This window comes from Ailuropoda melanoleuca, chromosome 1 (assembly GCF_002007445.2).
Source record: "Ailuropoda melanoleuca isolate Jingjing chromosome 1, ASM200744v2, whole genome shotgun sequence".
Classification (NCBI taxonomy): domain Eukaryota; kingdom Metazoa; phylum Chordata; class Mammalia; order Carnivora; family Ursidae; genus Ailuropoda; species Ailuropoda melanoleuca.
This window is the reverse complement of record NC_048218.1, coordinates 109337354-109353127: the sequence shown is the minus strand read 5'-3', so window position 1 is coordinate 109353127 and position 15774 is coordinate 109337354. Positions and strand designations below refer to the sequence as shown.

General features: G+C 53.0%; 1 protein-coding gene and 1 long non-coding RNA gene across 2 annotated transcripts in view; one reads left to right on the top strand and one right to left on the bottom strand.

Annotated features, from left to right (window-relative positions):
* Window positions 1–14512, top strand: part of NPC1L1 (NPC1 like intracellular cholesterol transporter 1) — a 19735-nt gene extending 5223 nt beyond the window's left edge. Inside the window, 17 exon segments of the mRNA XM_002924035.4 lie at window positions 52–224; window positions 398–526; window positions 823–1005; window positions 1427–1541; window positions 1670–1797; window positions 2186–2323; window positions 2495–2584; window positions 8496–8686; window positions 8854–8978; window positions 9454–9580; window positions 9660–9715; window positions 10462–10612; window positions 10724–10955; window positions 11043–11156; window positions 11236–11372; window positions 11374–11396; window positions 11768–14512. Coding sequence (XP_002924081.3) covers window positions 52–224; window positions 398–526; window positions 823–1005; window positions 1427–1541; window positions 1670–1797; window positions 2186–2323; window positions 2495–2584; window positions 8496–8686; window positions 8854–8978; window positions 9454–9580; window positions 9660–9715; window positions 10462–10612; window positions 10724–10955; window positions 11043–11156; window positions 11236–11372; window positions 11374–11396; window positions 11768–11961 — 2306 coding nt within the window. The 3' untranslated portion in view covers window positions 11962–14512.
* Window positions 5758–11402, bottom strand: LOC117803063. The gene is made up of 4 exons (XR_004626667.1): window positions 11263–11402; window positions 10752–10907; window positions 8861–9027; window positions 5758–7083 (listed from the first exon to the last, which is right to left on the bottom strand). It is a non-coding gene; the product is annotated as an uncharacterized LOC117803063 (long non-coding RNA).
* Window positions 14513–15774: the final 1262 nt, after the last annotated feature.

Here is a 15774-nt window from a genome sequence, read left to right as displayed (position 1 = left end):
GGAGGGGAGCAGGGGTGAGGAAGGAGGGTAGCTGAGCATTTCTCATCCCAGGGAAGGACTACTCTGAGGCAGAGGCCCTGATCATGACCTTCTCCCTCAACAACTACGCCCCTGGGGACCCCCTGCTGGCACAGGCTAAGCTCTGGGAGGCGGCCTTCTTGGAGGAGTTGAAAGCCTTCCAAGAGCGGACAGCTGGCAGGTTCCAGGTCGCATTCATGGCGGAGGTAGGTTTTGGGGTCCCTGGGTCTGCGGGGGGGGACCCGGGGGGGCTCGGGTGGGTTCTTTCCCTTTCCTGAGTGATCCTGGGCCCACCCGTCTGGGAGGACAGGACCCCGCCTCCCCGCTGGGCCTCAGGGAGCCCGTGGGTGAGCGGGGCTGGCGGGGTGTGCGTCCGCAGCGCTCCCTGGAGGACGAGATCAACCGCACCACGGCCCAGGACCTGCCCATCTTCGGGGTCAGCTACATCGTCATCTTTCTGTACATCGCCCTGGCCCTGGGCAGCTACTCCAGCTGGCGCCGAGTGCCGGTGAGAATTCGGGGGGGGGGAGCACAGCAGGGTGGCTTGTCAGGACATCCGGAACCTTCCCTGCAGGGGCTCCCCAAGGGGTAACGCTTCCTGGAGGTGTCCTGCTCTTGGACAGGCCCCCCTGGAGCAGACGCAGAGCTGACCTTTAGAATGCCCCACAGCGCGTGCTGTGGGAGAGGTGCAGGCTCCTGCGGGCTGGACGCCTGGCCCCCCGGCCCCGATGCCCTTCTCTCGCTCAGGGCAGGGGCACCACTGGCCACCCTGCAGCCCGGAGGCTGAGCCTGGTCCCATTGCAGGTGGACTCCAAGGTCACGCTGGGTCTGGGCGGAGTGTCGGTGGTGCTGGGAGCAGTCACGGCGGCCATGGGCCTCTTCTCCTACCTGGGCGTGCCGTCCTCCCTGGTGATCCTTCAGGTGGTGCCTTTCCTGGTGCTTGCCGTGGGGGCCGACAACATCTTCATCTTTGTTCTGGAGTACCAGGTGAGAGCGCGGGGCTCTCCTCCTCTTGCAGCTGCGGCCCTGCACCCCTGGGCTTCTGGCCGCCTCTGCTCGTGTGCAGGCATTCACGTCCGCGGTGTCATCTTTGTGGCGCGTGTGTCCCCATGCTCGCTCTCCCTCAGGCCACCATGACCTCTGCAGAGCATCGCGGCCTCATCCGTGGCATGCCATGGACGGACAGTGAGAGTTGATTTAGCCTCTCCTGTCGGTGGACGTTGCGGGACCCAGGGATATGTTGGAATGTTCCAAAACGCGTCAAGCATGTCTCTGGGCCAGACCCCTCGAGGTGGACGGGGCAGAGAGCAGAGTGTTTGCCGGGTCTGCTCCTGATGGGAAGCGTGGGCACCGGCCAGCTCCCTGCCCAGGGTCGGCTCTGGATGCTGTCCTTGATGTCCCCACGCAGAGGCTGCCTCGGAGGCCCGGAGAGCGGCGAGAGGCCCACATCGGCCGTGCGCTGGGCAGAGTGGCCCCCAGCATGCTGCTCTGCAGCCTGTCTGAGGCCATCTGCTTCTTTCTAGGTGAGCCTGGGCAGCCCCTCTTCGCCAGGTCTCGGGGGGGGGGTGGCGGGCACTGGGTGTGGGCAGTCCCCTTCCCTCCACTCTTCTGAGCAGACGCCACGCCCTGAGACTCACCCCTGCACCTCCAGGGGCCCTGACCCCCATGCCAGCTGTGAGAACCTTTGCTCTGACCTCCGGCTTTGCGGTCGTCCTCGACTTCCTGCTCCAGGTGTCTGCCTTCGTTGCCCTGCTTTCTCTGGACAGCAGGAGGCAGGAGGTAGGGGTGGTGCAGGACCCGGGGACCTGCCCGGCCTCATCTCTGCGGGGATGGGGGGGCTTCACGTCGTCACAGCGCAGGCTCATGAGAGAGTGGGGCTGGGTGCAGGGACAGCGTGCTGGGATGCTCCCAGGGCCCCAGAGAAAAGTCGATTTAGGGGAATACGATCAAACCTGCAAAGTACAAAAGGTCGAGAAAAAAAAATGCAAGGGAGATGTTGACAGGGAGCTAGAGTTTCTGTGACAGTGCAAAGTTTAGAGGTGTTTAATCAAAATAGAAAAACAAACAACACGGCACCCTGGCACGTCCCCACGTGAGGCACTTCCACGGGAGGGAGGCAGTGCCTGGGGCTGCTTCGGGGCCACCTCGAGGGACTGCCTCCTTCCAGGCCTCCCGGTTGGATGTCTGCTGCTGCGTTGGTGCCCCGAAGCTGCCCCCACCTGACCAAAGCGAGGGGTTCCTGCTCCAATTCTTCCGCAAGTTCTATGTCCCATTCCTGCTGCACCGGCTCACGCGCGTGGTTGTGGTGAGTGGGGCGGGAGGCGCAGCTGGGGGGCTCCCACCCCCGGGGCAGCGGGGGCTGGCAGGGTCTGCCCGCGGAGGGGTGGAGAGCTTGCCTGGACCCCGGGGCTCACGCACAGGGGAGGCTGGGATTCAAGTCTGCCCAGCTCCAGAATATTCCTCCCTACCTCCTTAGCTGCTGCTGTTCGTGGGCCTGTTTGGAGTGGGGCTCTATTTCACGTGCCACGTCAGCGTGGGACTGGATCAGGAGCTGGCTCTGCCCAAGGTGAGCCGCTCCTGGTGACCTCTGGTGGGTAGCCTGGCTGCCCAGGGGTTTGTGAGGGTCGGTGCACACCGCTGGTAAGGGCAGGGGCCGGGGGCTTGGCGGGCGGCGCAGGGCTGCTCAGTGTGCGGACCTGGGGGGAGAGGCGAATCAGTGTATGAACGCACAGGCCCCGGGGTGGAGAGAAGCAGGCCACGGACTACTGGCCTGTGAGGCAAGCCTCCAGGCAGAGTGACCAGCAGCTCCCCTAGTGCCTGCTCCATGCTGGGCACGCCACGTCCTCAGGCCTAGGCTCCGCAGCAGCCCGAGTAGTGGCACGGCCCCCGACAGACACGGAGGGTCAGGGGGTTCTGTGGAAGACAAGACCTCTGTGGCTCGGGGGGTCGGAGAGCCTCTGGGTAGAAGGGAGGTGTGAGGGGCCCAAGCACGTGTAGGATCTGAGGAGGACAGCAGTGAGGATGACCCCACCTGCCTGTGGATCCCACCAAACTTCCCCCACGCTGGTGCCCACAGTCTCCTCTCTGTCTCTGTGGCTTGGACGCCTCTCAGCCCCTCCCAGTACGGGAACCCTACAGTGTGTCCTTTTGTGTGTGGCTCATTCCACTCAGCACCGCGTCCTCCGGGTTCATCCACGCCGGAGAAGGTGTCAGAGTGTCCTTCCTCTTCCAGGCCGAGGATTTTCATACACACACACACATGCACACATGCATTTTGTTTCTCCATCATTTGTCTGCTGTGGACATGGTTTCCTTCCACGTTTGCGTGGCTGGGACTGACGCTGCCGTGAACGTGGGTGCACAGCTATCTCTTCCAGAACCTACTTCCCAATCTTTCGGATGTGTTCCCAGAGGTGGAACTGCTGGATCAGATGATAATTCTAATTTCAATTTTTTGACGACCACCATACTGTTTTCCATGCAGATGTTCTGTTTTACGTTCCCCTCTATGGCGCACCAGGGGTCTGATGTCTCCACGTCCATGCCAAAACTTGTTGTTTTTGGCTTTTTTCTTTTTCTGTTTCGATGGCAGCCATCCTGACGGGTGTGAAGGGGCATCTCAGGGAGGTTTTGATCTGCTTTCCCTGATGAGCTGTGATGCTGAGCATCTTTTCATTGGCTCTTTGGCCATTTTGTGTCTTCTTTGCAGAAATGTCTGTTCAAGTCTTTTGCCCATTTTTGAAACAGCTTGCTTTTTTGTTGTTGTTGTTTTGTTTCTTTGAATTTTGGGAGTTCTCTAGATATGCTGGGTAGTAATCCCTTATCAGATACACTATTTCCAGATGTTTTCTTCGTTTCTATTGGTTGCCTTTCTACTCTATTGGTAGTGTCCTCTGATGAACAAAAGCTTTTAATTTTTGTGGCGTCTGGCTGGCTCAGTTGGAGGAGCATGTGACTCTTGATCTCAGGGTCATGAGTTCAGGCCCCACATTGGGTGTAGCAATGACTTAAAAATAAAACCTTTGAAAAAGTTTTTCATTTTCGGGGTGCCTGGGCAGCACAGCGGTTAAGCGTCTGCCTTCAGCTCAGGGCGTGATCCTGGCGTTATAGGATCGAGCCCCACATCTGGCTCCTCTGCTATGAGCCTGCTTCTTCCTCTCCCACTCCCCCTGCTTGTGTTCCCTCTCTCACTGGCTGTCTCTATCTCTGTCAAATAAATAAATTAAAATCTTTAAAAAAAAGTTTTTCATTTTCATAAAGTACCTATTTGCCTATTTTTCTGTTTATTAACTGGGCTTTTGGTGTTATTCAGGAAATAATCACCAAATCCAGTATTCTGAAGCTTTTCTTGTATGTTTCCTCTAAGGGGATTACAAATTCAACTCTTAAGTGTTGGATCTATTTTGAGTTAATTTTTGTACATAGTTATGTATATTATTTTCTTTCCTTTTTTTTTTTTTAAGTAGGCTCCACACCCAGTGTGGAACCCAGCGTGGGGCTTGAACTCACAGCCCTGAGATCAAGACCTGAGCTAAGGTCAAGAGTTGGATGCTCAATTGACCAAGCCGCCCAGGCACCCCATAGTTGTGTATGTTTTTTTTAATTGTGATTACTTTTTAATATAAAAAATTATCATACCTGTGTCACAAACACTTCCTTATATAATTGTTTTTCTTATAGAGCGCACAGTCACTTCATTATCTGACTAGGATGCGGCACACAGAAATCAAAGCAAGTTTTATATTAGTAAAAGCTAATCACAGAAGAAAAGGTACTATGTAAATGAGATAAAGCATTAGAAAGAGTATATATCTATATTTATAAAGACATATATTTTGATAATCATTTAATAGGATATAACCAAAATTATGTAATTATATACATATATATAATATATATGTATATATTTTTATTTTTAAAATTTAAGCTCAATGTGGTTAACATTATAGTGTATTATTAGTTCCAGAGATAGAGTTAACCGATTCATTAGTTGTGTATAACACACAGTGCTCATTACATCAAGTGCCCTCCTTAATGCCCATCACCCAGTTACCCCATTCTTCCACACACCTCATCTCCAGAAACCCCCAGNTCTCTGATTTCATCTTGTTTTCTTTTTCCCTTCTTTCCCCTATGATCCTGTTTTGTTTCTTACAATCCACACAGGAGTGAGATTGTATGGTATTTGGCTTTCTCTGATTGACTTATTTCAGTCAGCATAATACCCTCTAGTTCCATCCATGTCATTGCAAGTGGTAAGATTTCATTCTTTTTGATGGCTGAGTACTATTCCATTGTATAGATATACCCCACATCTTCCTTATCCATTCATCTGTCAGTGGACAGTGGGCTCCTTCCACAGTTTGGCCATTGTGGACATTGCTGCTATAGTTGTGTACATTTCTGAAGGTCCAACTTCATTCTTTTGTGTGTGGATGTCCTGTTGTCCCAGCACCATCTGTTGAAGAGACTCCCTTTCCCCACTGAATGGCCTTGGCTCCTTTGTTGAATGCCATGTCACCACATATGCCAGGGTTTATGTCTGGGCTCGCTCTTCCATTCGGTTCATCTGTGTCTTTCTTTGTGCTAGCACCTGAATCCTTTGATGACTGTATTTTTGTGGTAAGTTTTGAAATCAGGAAATGTGAGTTCTCCAGCTTTTTTAAAAAAGATTTATGTATTTATTTGAGAGAGAGAGAGCACGCGTGGGGAAGGGTAGAGGGAGAGAGAGAGAGAATGCCAAACAGAGTGCCTGTTGAGTGTGGAGCCCAATGGAAGTCCAGATCCCATGACCCTGAGATCAGGACCTGAGCCAAAATCAAGAGTAGGACTCCCAACTCACTGAGCCACCCAGGCACCCCGAGTCCCCCAACTTTATTCCTCTTTTAAAGATTGTTTGGGTATTCGGAGTCCCTTGTGAATTCTAAGATGGATTTTTCTATTTATGCAAGAAACGTCATTGGGACCTGGACAGGATTTTTTTTTTTTAAAGATTTTATTTATTTATTCAACAGAGATAGAGACAGCCAGCGAGAGAGGGAACACAAGCAGGGGGAGTGGGAGAGGAAGAAGCAGGCTCATAGCGGAGGAGCCTGATGTGGGGCTCGATCCCATAACNCGCCGGGATCACGCCCTGAGCCGAAGGCAGACGCTTAACTGCTGTGCCACCCAGGCACCCCGGGACCTGGACAGGATTGCACTGAACTTGGACACTCTCCAGCAGCCTGTACAGTAGTCAGTTTTCCAGCCCACGAACACAGGTGTCTTCCCACATATTTGTGTGTTCTTTAATTTCTTTCAGCAATGCTGTGTGGTTGTCAGTGTGCAGTCGCTCACCCCTTGGGTGACATTATTTCCTAAGTACTTTATTCTTTTTATGCTGTTGTGACTAGGCTTGTCCCGGTTCCCTGTTTGGGTCATTCAGTGCTCATGCATAGAAATGTGACTGACTTTTGTGCGCTGATCTTGTAACTTGCAACCTTGCTGAATTTATTTACTAGTTTTTAAGGGATTGGGGTAGAATGTTAGAATTTCATGTACATAAGATCATGCAATCTATGACCAGAATTTTTCATGTAGTTAGTCCTCATACTTTCCAGTTTCAAAATTCCTTTCTGGGTTCTGTTTTCTGTTTTCTAGTGGTTGATCGTTCCATTTTGTTCACACTTGCTTCTCTTGGTTTTGTCTGGGTGCTCTTTGAGCATCTGTGTCTGTCTGATGTGTCCACCAATTGGTCTTTCTTGAGGAGATCGTCTGTTAAATGGTGTTGGTTCCTAGGTATGGGCCATACTTTCCTGATTGTTTGTGTCTCTGTGATAGTTGTCATTGAGAAATGGACATTTGAGTCTTATCGTATGGTAACTCTAAAGATCAGATTCTCCCCCTCCCTGGAGGTTTGCTTTAAAAAAAAATGTGATTGTTGCTGGTGTCTCTGTCCTGGAGATTAGCCTGAGGTATAAAATTAAAGTTTTATCAGGTTTTTTCTAAGTCCAAGTCTTTCCCCGGTAATGTGCGGTGACTTCTATTTGTGATTGCTTTTGGATGTCCCGTTTCTTATATGTCCGGCTGCCAAAAGGGGGAAAAGGGAAAACATGAAGAGGAAAATTAATAAACCTGTCACTAGTCACTTAAACATCTCAGCAGTTGTGGCAGCATGAGGAGGCGAGCTGATGGTGGCAGCCCGACCCTGCACCACTGAGATGGGAGCAGCGGTCCGCAATCAGAACGCAAATCCGTGATCCTTAGGGGCTGGGTCCTCATGTTCCACGCTGGACCCCACAAGCTGTGTGCAAAGTGCCTGCACGTGGCCGGGCAGCTGCTACCATGCTGAGAGCTGAAGGCAATTGGCATTGACCACGATTCAGCTTCTGGGCCTTTCCCTGGGAGCTGCAAGCCCTCAGCAGACCCCAGAGCTTCAAACGATGTCTATCAGACAGCTGCCGCCGGTGCAGGGGTGTGCGGGTGGGGGGATGGCTGCCTGGTACCTTCTACTCCACCTTCTCTGACGCCACTCAGGTGAAGGAAGCAGATCAGGCAGCTGCCTGATACACGGCCTCGAAGGTGTGCACGCAGACATGTGCACATGTGTGTGGGCCACGGTCACAGACCAGCTTGTTAGACTGTCGCTGTGGCAAGATGGGGATAATGGGAAGGGGCAATGTTCCACGAATGTGTGTGTGTGTCAGAGTGTGTTCATGTGTGGTTCTGTGCTTACACCTACATGGGTGTGCTCTGTGTGCGTACCTGTGATCACACCAGGACGTGTGTACCTTTGAGTGTGTACCTCTGTGGGTACCGTGTCGACCGTGTACCTCTGCAACGCAACTGCAAGTGTGTCTCCGGCAGCGTGTACCTCAGTGAGCGTGGGTCTCTGGGAGCGTGGATGTTGGTGCGGGCACCTCTTGCACATACCTGTTAGGATGTACTTCCTGCGTGTACTGCTGTGAGTGTGCACCTCTGAGTGTGTATGTATCTTTGTGAGTGTGCACTTCTGTGAGTGTGCACCTCTGAGTATGTACCTCCGTGAGTGTGTATGTACCTCCGTGAGTGTGTATGTACTTCCGTGAGTGTGTATGTACCTCTGTGAGTGTGCATGTACTTCTATGAGTGTGTATGTACCCCTGTGAGTGTGTAGGTACTTCCGTGAGTGTGCATGTACTTCCGTGAGTGTGTATGTACCTCTGTGAGTGTGCACCTCCGTGAGTGTGTATGTACCTCTGTGAGTGTGTATGTACCTCCGTGAGTGTGTATGTACCTCTGTGAGTGTGCACCTCTGTGAGTGTGTATGTACCTCCGTGAGTGTGTATGTACCTCCGTGAGTGTGTATGTACCTCTGTGAGTGTGCATGTACCTCTGTGAGTGTGCATGTACCTCCGTGAGTGTGTATGTACCTCCGTGAGTGTGCACCTCCGTGCGGGCACCTCTGTGAGCCCCTCAGGGTGAGTGTGGCCCCACCCCCGTGACTGTCTTCTGTTCAGGACTCATACCTGCTGGACTATTTCTTCGACCTGAACCGCTACTTTGAGGTGGGGGCCCCCGTCTACTTTGTCACCACGGGGGGCTACAACTTCTCCAGCGAGGCGGGCATGAACGCCATCTGCTCCAGCGCAGGATGCGACAGCTACTCCTTGACCCAGAAGATACAGTACGCCACCGAGTTCCCCGACGAGTGAGTGCCCGGCCGAGTCCTGTCTGTGCCCCCCACCTCCTGACCCCTTGACCGCACCCAGCTGTCGTCCCGCTGCCCTGTGCCTGGGGAGGGGGGCGCGCCCCAGGGAGGACCCACTGCCTGCCCACCGGGTCCTGGCCCCCAGCATCCTCTCCCCTGACCCTCAGGTCTTACCTGGCCATCTCCGCCTCCTCCTGGGTGGACGACTTCATTGACTGGCTGACCCCGTCCTCCTGCTGCCGCCTTTATGCCTTTGGAGCTCATAAAGACGAGTTCTGCCCCTCGACTGTCAGTGAGTGCAGGGTCTCTGGGGGCTCCCGGCCTCCCACGGCTTGGGGAAACTGAGGCAAGAGAGGGGAGTAAGGCTAGGCCCTCTTAGCTCCTCCCGCGCTCTCGCAGGGTCAGTTACAGTGGGGGCACGGGCTTGGGGCACTTGTCGGGGTGAGCACACCCCACATTGTGATCTCACGGGTGGTGGGAGGGGGAGAGCCGAGCGTAGCATGCGGCTCTGGCCCCAGAGTAGCTGCATTTGTCAGTGGAGTGCGGAGGCCAAAGGGGTCGTTTCTTTGCCCTACACTTGGCTTCCTTACCTGCTGTGGTTGCCGGTGGTTATCATGACAGAGGGGAACCCCTCTGCCTCCAGAGCACACGTGCCACACATGTGTTGCATGTTTCAGTGGTGGCAGTGCCTCGGGAACTGGATGGGAATGGGGGGCTGCCTGGCCCCAGGGGGGTGCCGCTGCTGAGAGCCCCCGCCGTCCTTGCAGACTCCCCGGCCTGCTTGAAGAACTGCATGAGCTTCACGTTGGGCCCCGTCCGGCCCACAGACGAGCAGTTCCACAAGTACCTTCCCTGGTTCCTCAGCGACCCGCCCAACATCAAATGTCCCAAAGGGTAAGCCTGGGGTGGGGAGCACAGAGGGTCCCCGAGGGTGGCCGAGGTCCCTGATGAAGCCTTTGCTCCGGCCTTGCAGGGGACTGGCAGCGTATAACACCTCCGTGCATTTGGGACCCAGTGGCGAAGTTTTAGGTAAGTGTGGCCTCACCTGGCGGGGAAGGTGGGAGATAGCTGCGCTGGGGGGGTCATACAAGCCCTGGGGAAGAGCCTCTCAGTCTGCGATCTTCTCCCCTTCCTCCTTCATGGGGAGCTTCTATCTACTCTGGCCCTGTCCTCAGAGGCCGTGTTACCCAGCTCCCTGTTCTCAGACTTCACCCCTGTCTGCCCTGCTTCCTTTTCCCCACCGCCAAATCCTCAGTCAGCGAGACATTCCTGGACTCTTCCAGCGCTGGGGGGTCAGCCACACACCTTACTCACATGCACAAATCACGGCAGATGTGGGCAGCTGGCTAAACGGATGACGATTGCACCTGCCCTGCCGTCACCCTGTCAGCTGAACTGCTCCCCTGTTTCTGTCTGCCCTTCCGGAACTTCCCTCTAGGAAGATGCACATTGGAAAAGTAATTGACTTCATTTGAAAAATCCAGTGCGTGTTTTGAAACCCTAGAGTGCAGCATTTGCGTTTATCTGGGAGGTGTCTTTAGGGTGCACCGGGCAGAGGCAGGCTGGGCCCAGGGCTCCCGCAGGGGGAGGAGGGGCTGCAGAGTGCAGGGCTGCCTGGGAATCCCGCACGCTGGGCCCCTTGCTCACAACGGAAGAATTTTCCATCGTGGTGGCCTCTGAACCCTGACTGCAGCCGGGTGTGCCCTGAGGTCTGAGGGTGCCTGCGCGAGCTCTGACCTTGCCCTTCCTCTACCCATGCTTCCCGGCGGGCGCAGCCTCGCGGTTCATGGCCTACCACAAGCCGCTGAGGAACTCGCAGGATTACACGGAGGCTCTGCGGGCGGCGCGCGCGCTGGCGGCCAACATCACCGCCCACCTGCGGCAGGTGCCAGGCACCGACCCGGCCTTTGAAGTCTTCCCCTACACGTGAGGCCCGGCGGCGGGCGCGGCGGGGTCCCCGGGAGGGTCCCCGGGGCGCGTGGAGCCCGGCTCGCGAGGCCACACGCCCCAGCAGTGACAGCGCTCTGACCCCCGCAGGATTACCAACGTGTTCTACGAGCAGTACCTGAACGTGGTCCCCGAGGGCCTCTTCATGCTGGCCATCTGTCTGCTGCCCACCTTCATCGTCTGCTGCCTGCTGCTGGGCATGGACCTGCGCTCGGGCCTCCTCAATCTGTTCTCCATCGTCATGATCCTCGTGGACACCGTGGGCTTCATGGCCCTGTGGGGCATCAGTTACAACGCCGTGTCACTCATCAACCTGGTCACGGTAACCTGCCCTCGCCCGACACCCCACTGCCTTCCGGAGATCCCGCGCCCCGGCCCTTGCACGCCTAACGCCCCTCTCTGCCCCCAGGCAGTGGGCATCTCCGTGGAGTTCGTGTCCCACATCACCCGCGCCTTTGCGATCAGCACCCGGCCCACCCGGCTGGAGAGGGCTAAGGAGGCCACCGTCTTCATGGGCAGCGCGGTGAGTGGGCCCGCCGCCCCCCATCCCTCCCTCAGCCCTCCTTCCCGTGCCCGGCCTCACGCCTGCCTGTGACCCCCAGGTGTTCGCTGGCGTGGCCATGACCAACCTGCCCGGTATCCTTGTTCTGGGCCTGGCCAAGGCGCAGCTCATCCAGATCTTCTTCTTCCGCCTCAACCTCCTCATCACCGTGCTGGGCCTGCTGCACGGCCTGGTCTTTGCCAGTGGTCCTCAGCTACGTGGGTGAGCGCCCAGGCGCCTGCGCACTGGGCAGGGCCTCCGCGACCCCGCCACCCAGCAGTGCCCGCCCCGCCGGCCCCGCCCACCCATAAGCGCCGCACCCGCACCCAGCAGTCCCCGCCCAGCAGGGCCCCTCCCACACAGCCGGCCCCACCCCTCCCATCGCCGGCCCCATCTGTTTGGCGGAGCACCTACCCGCCTGCCTGTGAACGCCTCTGTCCTTTCTTCCTGGAACATCCTGTAGCAGTACCCAGCAAGCCCTCCTTGCTAAGGGAAGCTGTTCCTCCTCCCGTTGACAGACTCAGGGCAGGGAGCCCTGCTCAAGCAGCACATGGCCTCCCTGACCGTGGTCCTCTGTGACTGTTCCCCTGCAGGGCCTGATGTCAATGCAGCTCTGGTGCTGGAGCAGAAGCAGATGGAAGAGGCCCCCAAGGCCAGCATGGCCTCCTGCCCGAGCCACCCGGGCCCGACATCCAAGGCCAGCAGCACCTATGTCAACCACGGCTTTGAACATTCCACCGAGAGCGGCCTTGACAGTTCTCTGCCCCGCAGTGGACACAAGTTCTGATGATCCCAGGGGCCACACAGGTTCCCTCGTAGGGGTCCCTTGACACGTCCTCCCACTCAGGGCCTGGGAGAGGCTGTCCCCACGGGGGTGCCTGTGGTTGGACCTTCCCTGGCCACCAGGTCGTACCCACAAGGACATGATTAGGCTGAAGACGGCATGTGGCAGCATGGGTGTGACCTGTTCCTGTCTCTTGAACTTGGCGTTGTGTCGTCCTCCTGCAAGTTTTTGAACTTCAATTCCATGTATTATATATAAACAATATATAGTATTATTTCACATTTAAAAATGTTTCATAAATGGAATCATACTTGACGTTCACTTTCCCAGTGAGTTTCCCAGGCTACACGCATGTTAGATTTGTTCACGTGGGGCCCTGTAGACCTTGCCCAGTTGTCGTGGCGGCCCCACCGGATTCCCCTGTGTGAACCAACACAGTGGTTTTATCCCTTCCCCTGCTGGTGGGCACGGTGATCCCAGTGACTTTTCCACTCTGGCTCCATAATCGCTCATGTGGAATTCACAAATCCCCAAATCTCTGGAAATCTAGTTTGTCCCCTTTTTCTTTTGTAAGTTTGGGACAAACTCATTTGGTGGCAAAAACAGACCAGACAAGATGTGTCTTTTTATACGCTTCATGAATGGGGTATGTATACCCTTTGCCGTCCTTGATGGGAGCGGTCATCGATCCCGCACGTCGATGAGCCTAATTGTGTTGTGTGCAGCCATAGGCCCTGATGGGGTGTATTATCTAAAGCAGGGTAACCATCCTATTACTTTTCTAAAAACCTAAGTCCTGAAATTCATCTCACCTATGGGATTTCAGGAACAGAGCAGAAACCTCTATGAAGCTGAGTATGTATTTGCACATTTCCTTGTGTATATGCGGGAGAGCTACCTGGAGGCGGTGTTGGCGAGGTAACGTACGGGTACAGACAAAGCCTCCCCAAAGTTGCTGCCCTCTTCACACTCCCACCAGCAGTGGATAAAGGGGCCTTCTTCCCTGGTCCACCACCAGCGCCGTACATCCCACTTGCTCTTTGGGGGAAAGGGCAGGATTATGGATGATTAGCATTTTTTAAAATGCATTTTTAAAAAGCAAACTTTTAAAAATTTTGGAATAGTTTTAGATTTACAGAAAAATTGCAAAGATAGTACAGAGAGTTCCTATATACCTCACACCCATTTTACCTGATTAACATATTATATTAGCATAGTACATTCATCAACCCACAATTCATAAACCAGTGTTGAGAATTTCTACTCAAGTCCTTGTTTTATTTAGATTTCCTTAGACTCTACCTGGTGTCCCTCTTTCTGTCCTAGGATCCCATGCAGGATAGTGTATGGCATTTAGTTGTTATGTCTATTAGGCTTTCGGCTGTGACAGTTCCTGAGACTTTCCTTGTTTGCGATGACCTTGACAGTTTCCAGGAGGACTGGCCAGGCATTTTGTAGAATGTCCCTCAAATGGGGTTTGTCTGGTGTTTTTCTCCTAACTAGGCTGAGGTTATGGGTTTTTGGCCGAGAGACCAAGAGGTGGAGCGCCCTTCTCAGCAGATCATATAAAGGGTGCGTGCTACCCCCATGATTTCCTACTAATGGCATTACCTATCGCCCCCTGGCCGAGGTCGTGTCTGTCAGGCGTCTCCTCCGTACAGTTACCCTTCCCCCTTCCATGTTGTTGGTGTTGTGATCTTTGGAGGGAAGTCACTGTGCGTGGCCCACACTTAGGGAGTGGGGAGTTATGTTCCATGTCCTGGAGGGCAGAGTGCTTACACAAATTATTTGGAATTCTTCTCGACAGGAAAATTGTCTATTTCCCTCCATATGTTTCTTTATTCAGTATGATATATACCGTATATACCCATGGATATTCATTTTGTAGTGTGGGTTCTCATATGATAGTACTTCATTTTGTTGCTCCGACTGTTCCAGCTTGGGCCATTAGGAAGCTCTCTCTGTTGGCTCCTATGTCCCTTTGTCATACTCCCATCCTGGAGGGTTTTTCCTTTTTCCTTGCCCCTTGGAGCTACTAGCAAGTTGGTTCAGGTTCAGCTTGTATATTTTCTTTTTTTAACACATTTTTTAAAAGATTTTATTTATTTATTTGACAGAGACAGAGACAGCCAGCGAGAGAGGGAACACAAGCAGAGGGAGTGGGAGAGGAAAGAAGCAGGCTCATAGCAGAGGAGCCTGATGTGGGGCTCGATCCCATAACGCCGGGATCACGCCCTGAGCCGAAGGCAGACGCTTAACTGCTGTGCCACCCAGGTGCCCCTAGCTTGTATATTTTCTGCCCCAGTCCTAGAGTCAGCCATTTCTCCAAGGAGTCCTGGCCCTTCAGTTAGAGATGGGATTGGAACCCAGGATCTGGCGCTTGGTGTGCACTTTGCTGCTGGGGCATTGTTGCTCTTGGGCTCTCTCAGTCAAGAGAGCAACGAAATATATGTGTGTAAATGGACGCACCTATGTACCCATTTCTTTTTTCTTTTCTTTTTTTTTTTTTAAAGATTTTATTTATTTATTTGACAGAGATAGAGATAGCCAGCGAGAGAGGGAACACAAGCAGGGGGAGTGGGAGAGGAAGAAGAGGGTCATAGCAGAGGAGCCTGATGTGGGGCTCGACCCCACAACGCCCGGGTCATGCCCTGAGTCGAAGGCAGACGCCCAACCGCTGTGCCACCCAGGCGCCCCTATGTACCCATTTCTATAAATATCTGTACATGTAGCCATCTGTAGCTAGAGGAAGCTAAACTTAAGTTCACGCTGATGCCTCCAGCTCTAATTCATCCCCACACCAATCATTCTAGACGCTCCCCTGGCTTCTCTGTAAGCTCCCATGCCAGTAGTGAGAAGCCTCACTCCACCACCCACACAATTTGCTTCATTGTTCACCTTCGTGGGTAGTATTTTCAGAGATGATAGCCCACAACCCCATGGGAAACAAATTTAGGATGAAGGGTCCCTTTTTGGCTCCTTTTGCCTTTAGTCTTAGACTCTGTTCATTTCCAGAGTTACTGAGGTCAGCATCTTTTTTACCAGCCCCTTCAGTGAGGCTGTTTCACACATTTGTAATGTGATTTGTTTTGCCAGATTCTGCATTCCAGTCTGCTGTTACGAAATCTTGCCTGTAAAAGCTCCATTCAAAGTTCAGGACAGACCAGTCGGTATTAATGTGACAATTAGGAAACATTGATTGATGTTTCAGATTCCGTATTACAGCTGTTAAGAAACTACCACCTGCTCAACTTTGGTTTCAAAAAATAATGCTTTTATTTGAAAGACAATGAAAATACTCTCTCATTTCCAACTACAATCTGTGTAAGATGGGGTTTCTTCATGTATTTCCATCAAAACAACATATTGCAATGCAGTGAATGCAAAAGATGTGAGAATCTTGCTGTCTTCAATGAAGCCTGACATTAAAGGGATTTGCAAAAATGTAAAACTATGCGACTCTTCTCAGTAAACTTAATTGCTTTGAAGAACATTATTCCTTCATAAAAATGTTAACATGTAATGTGCTTTTCGTGGTTATTTAAAAATGAATAAATATTTGAACATTTTGTCAGTTTTAATATCTAACATTGTAACCATCTGTAAGAACGACCCACATAAAAGGTCTTTGGGGTCTTCAATAAATGTTGAGTGTAAATGACTCCAAGAAGTTTCAGAACCACTGCCGTAGGGCAATTCATCTGGTTCTGACTTATTTACAATTAATTAGAGCCCACAGACTATGAAGGTACATGTTCATTGGTAGATTTTAATCCAGTCGAGATGCAAGGCATTTCTTAACACTAGAGAAGTTAA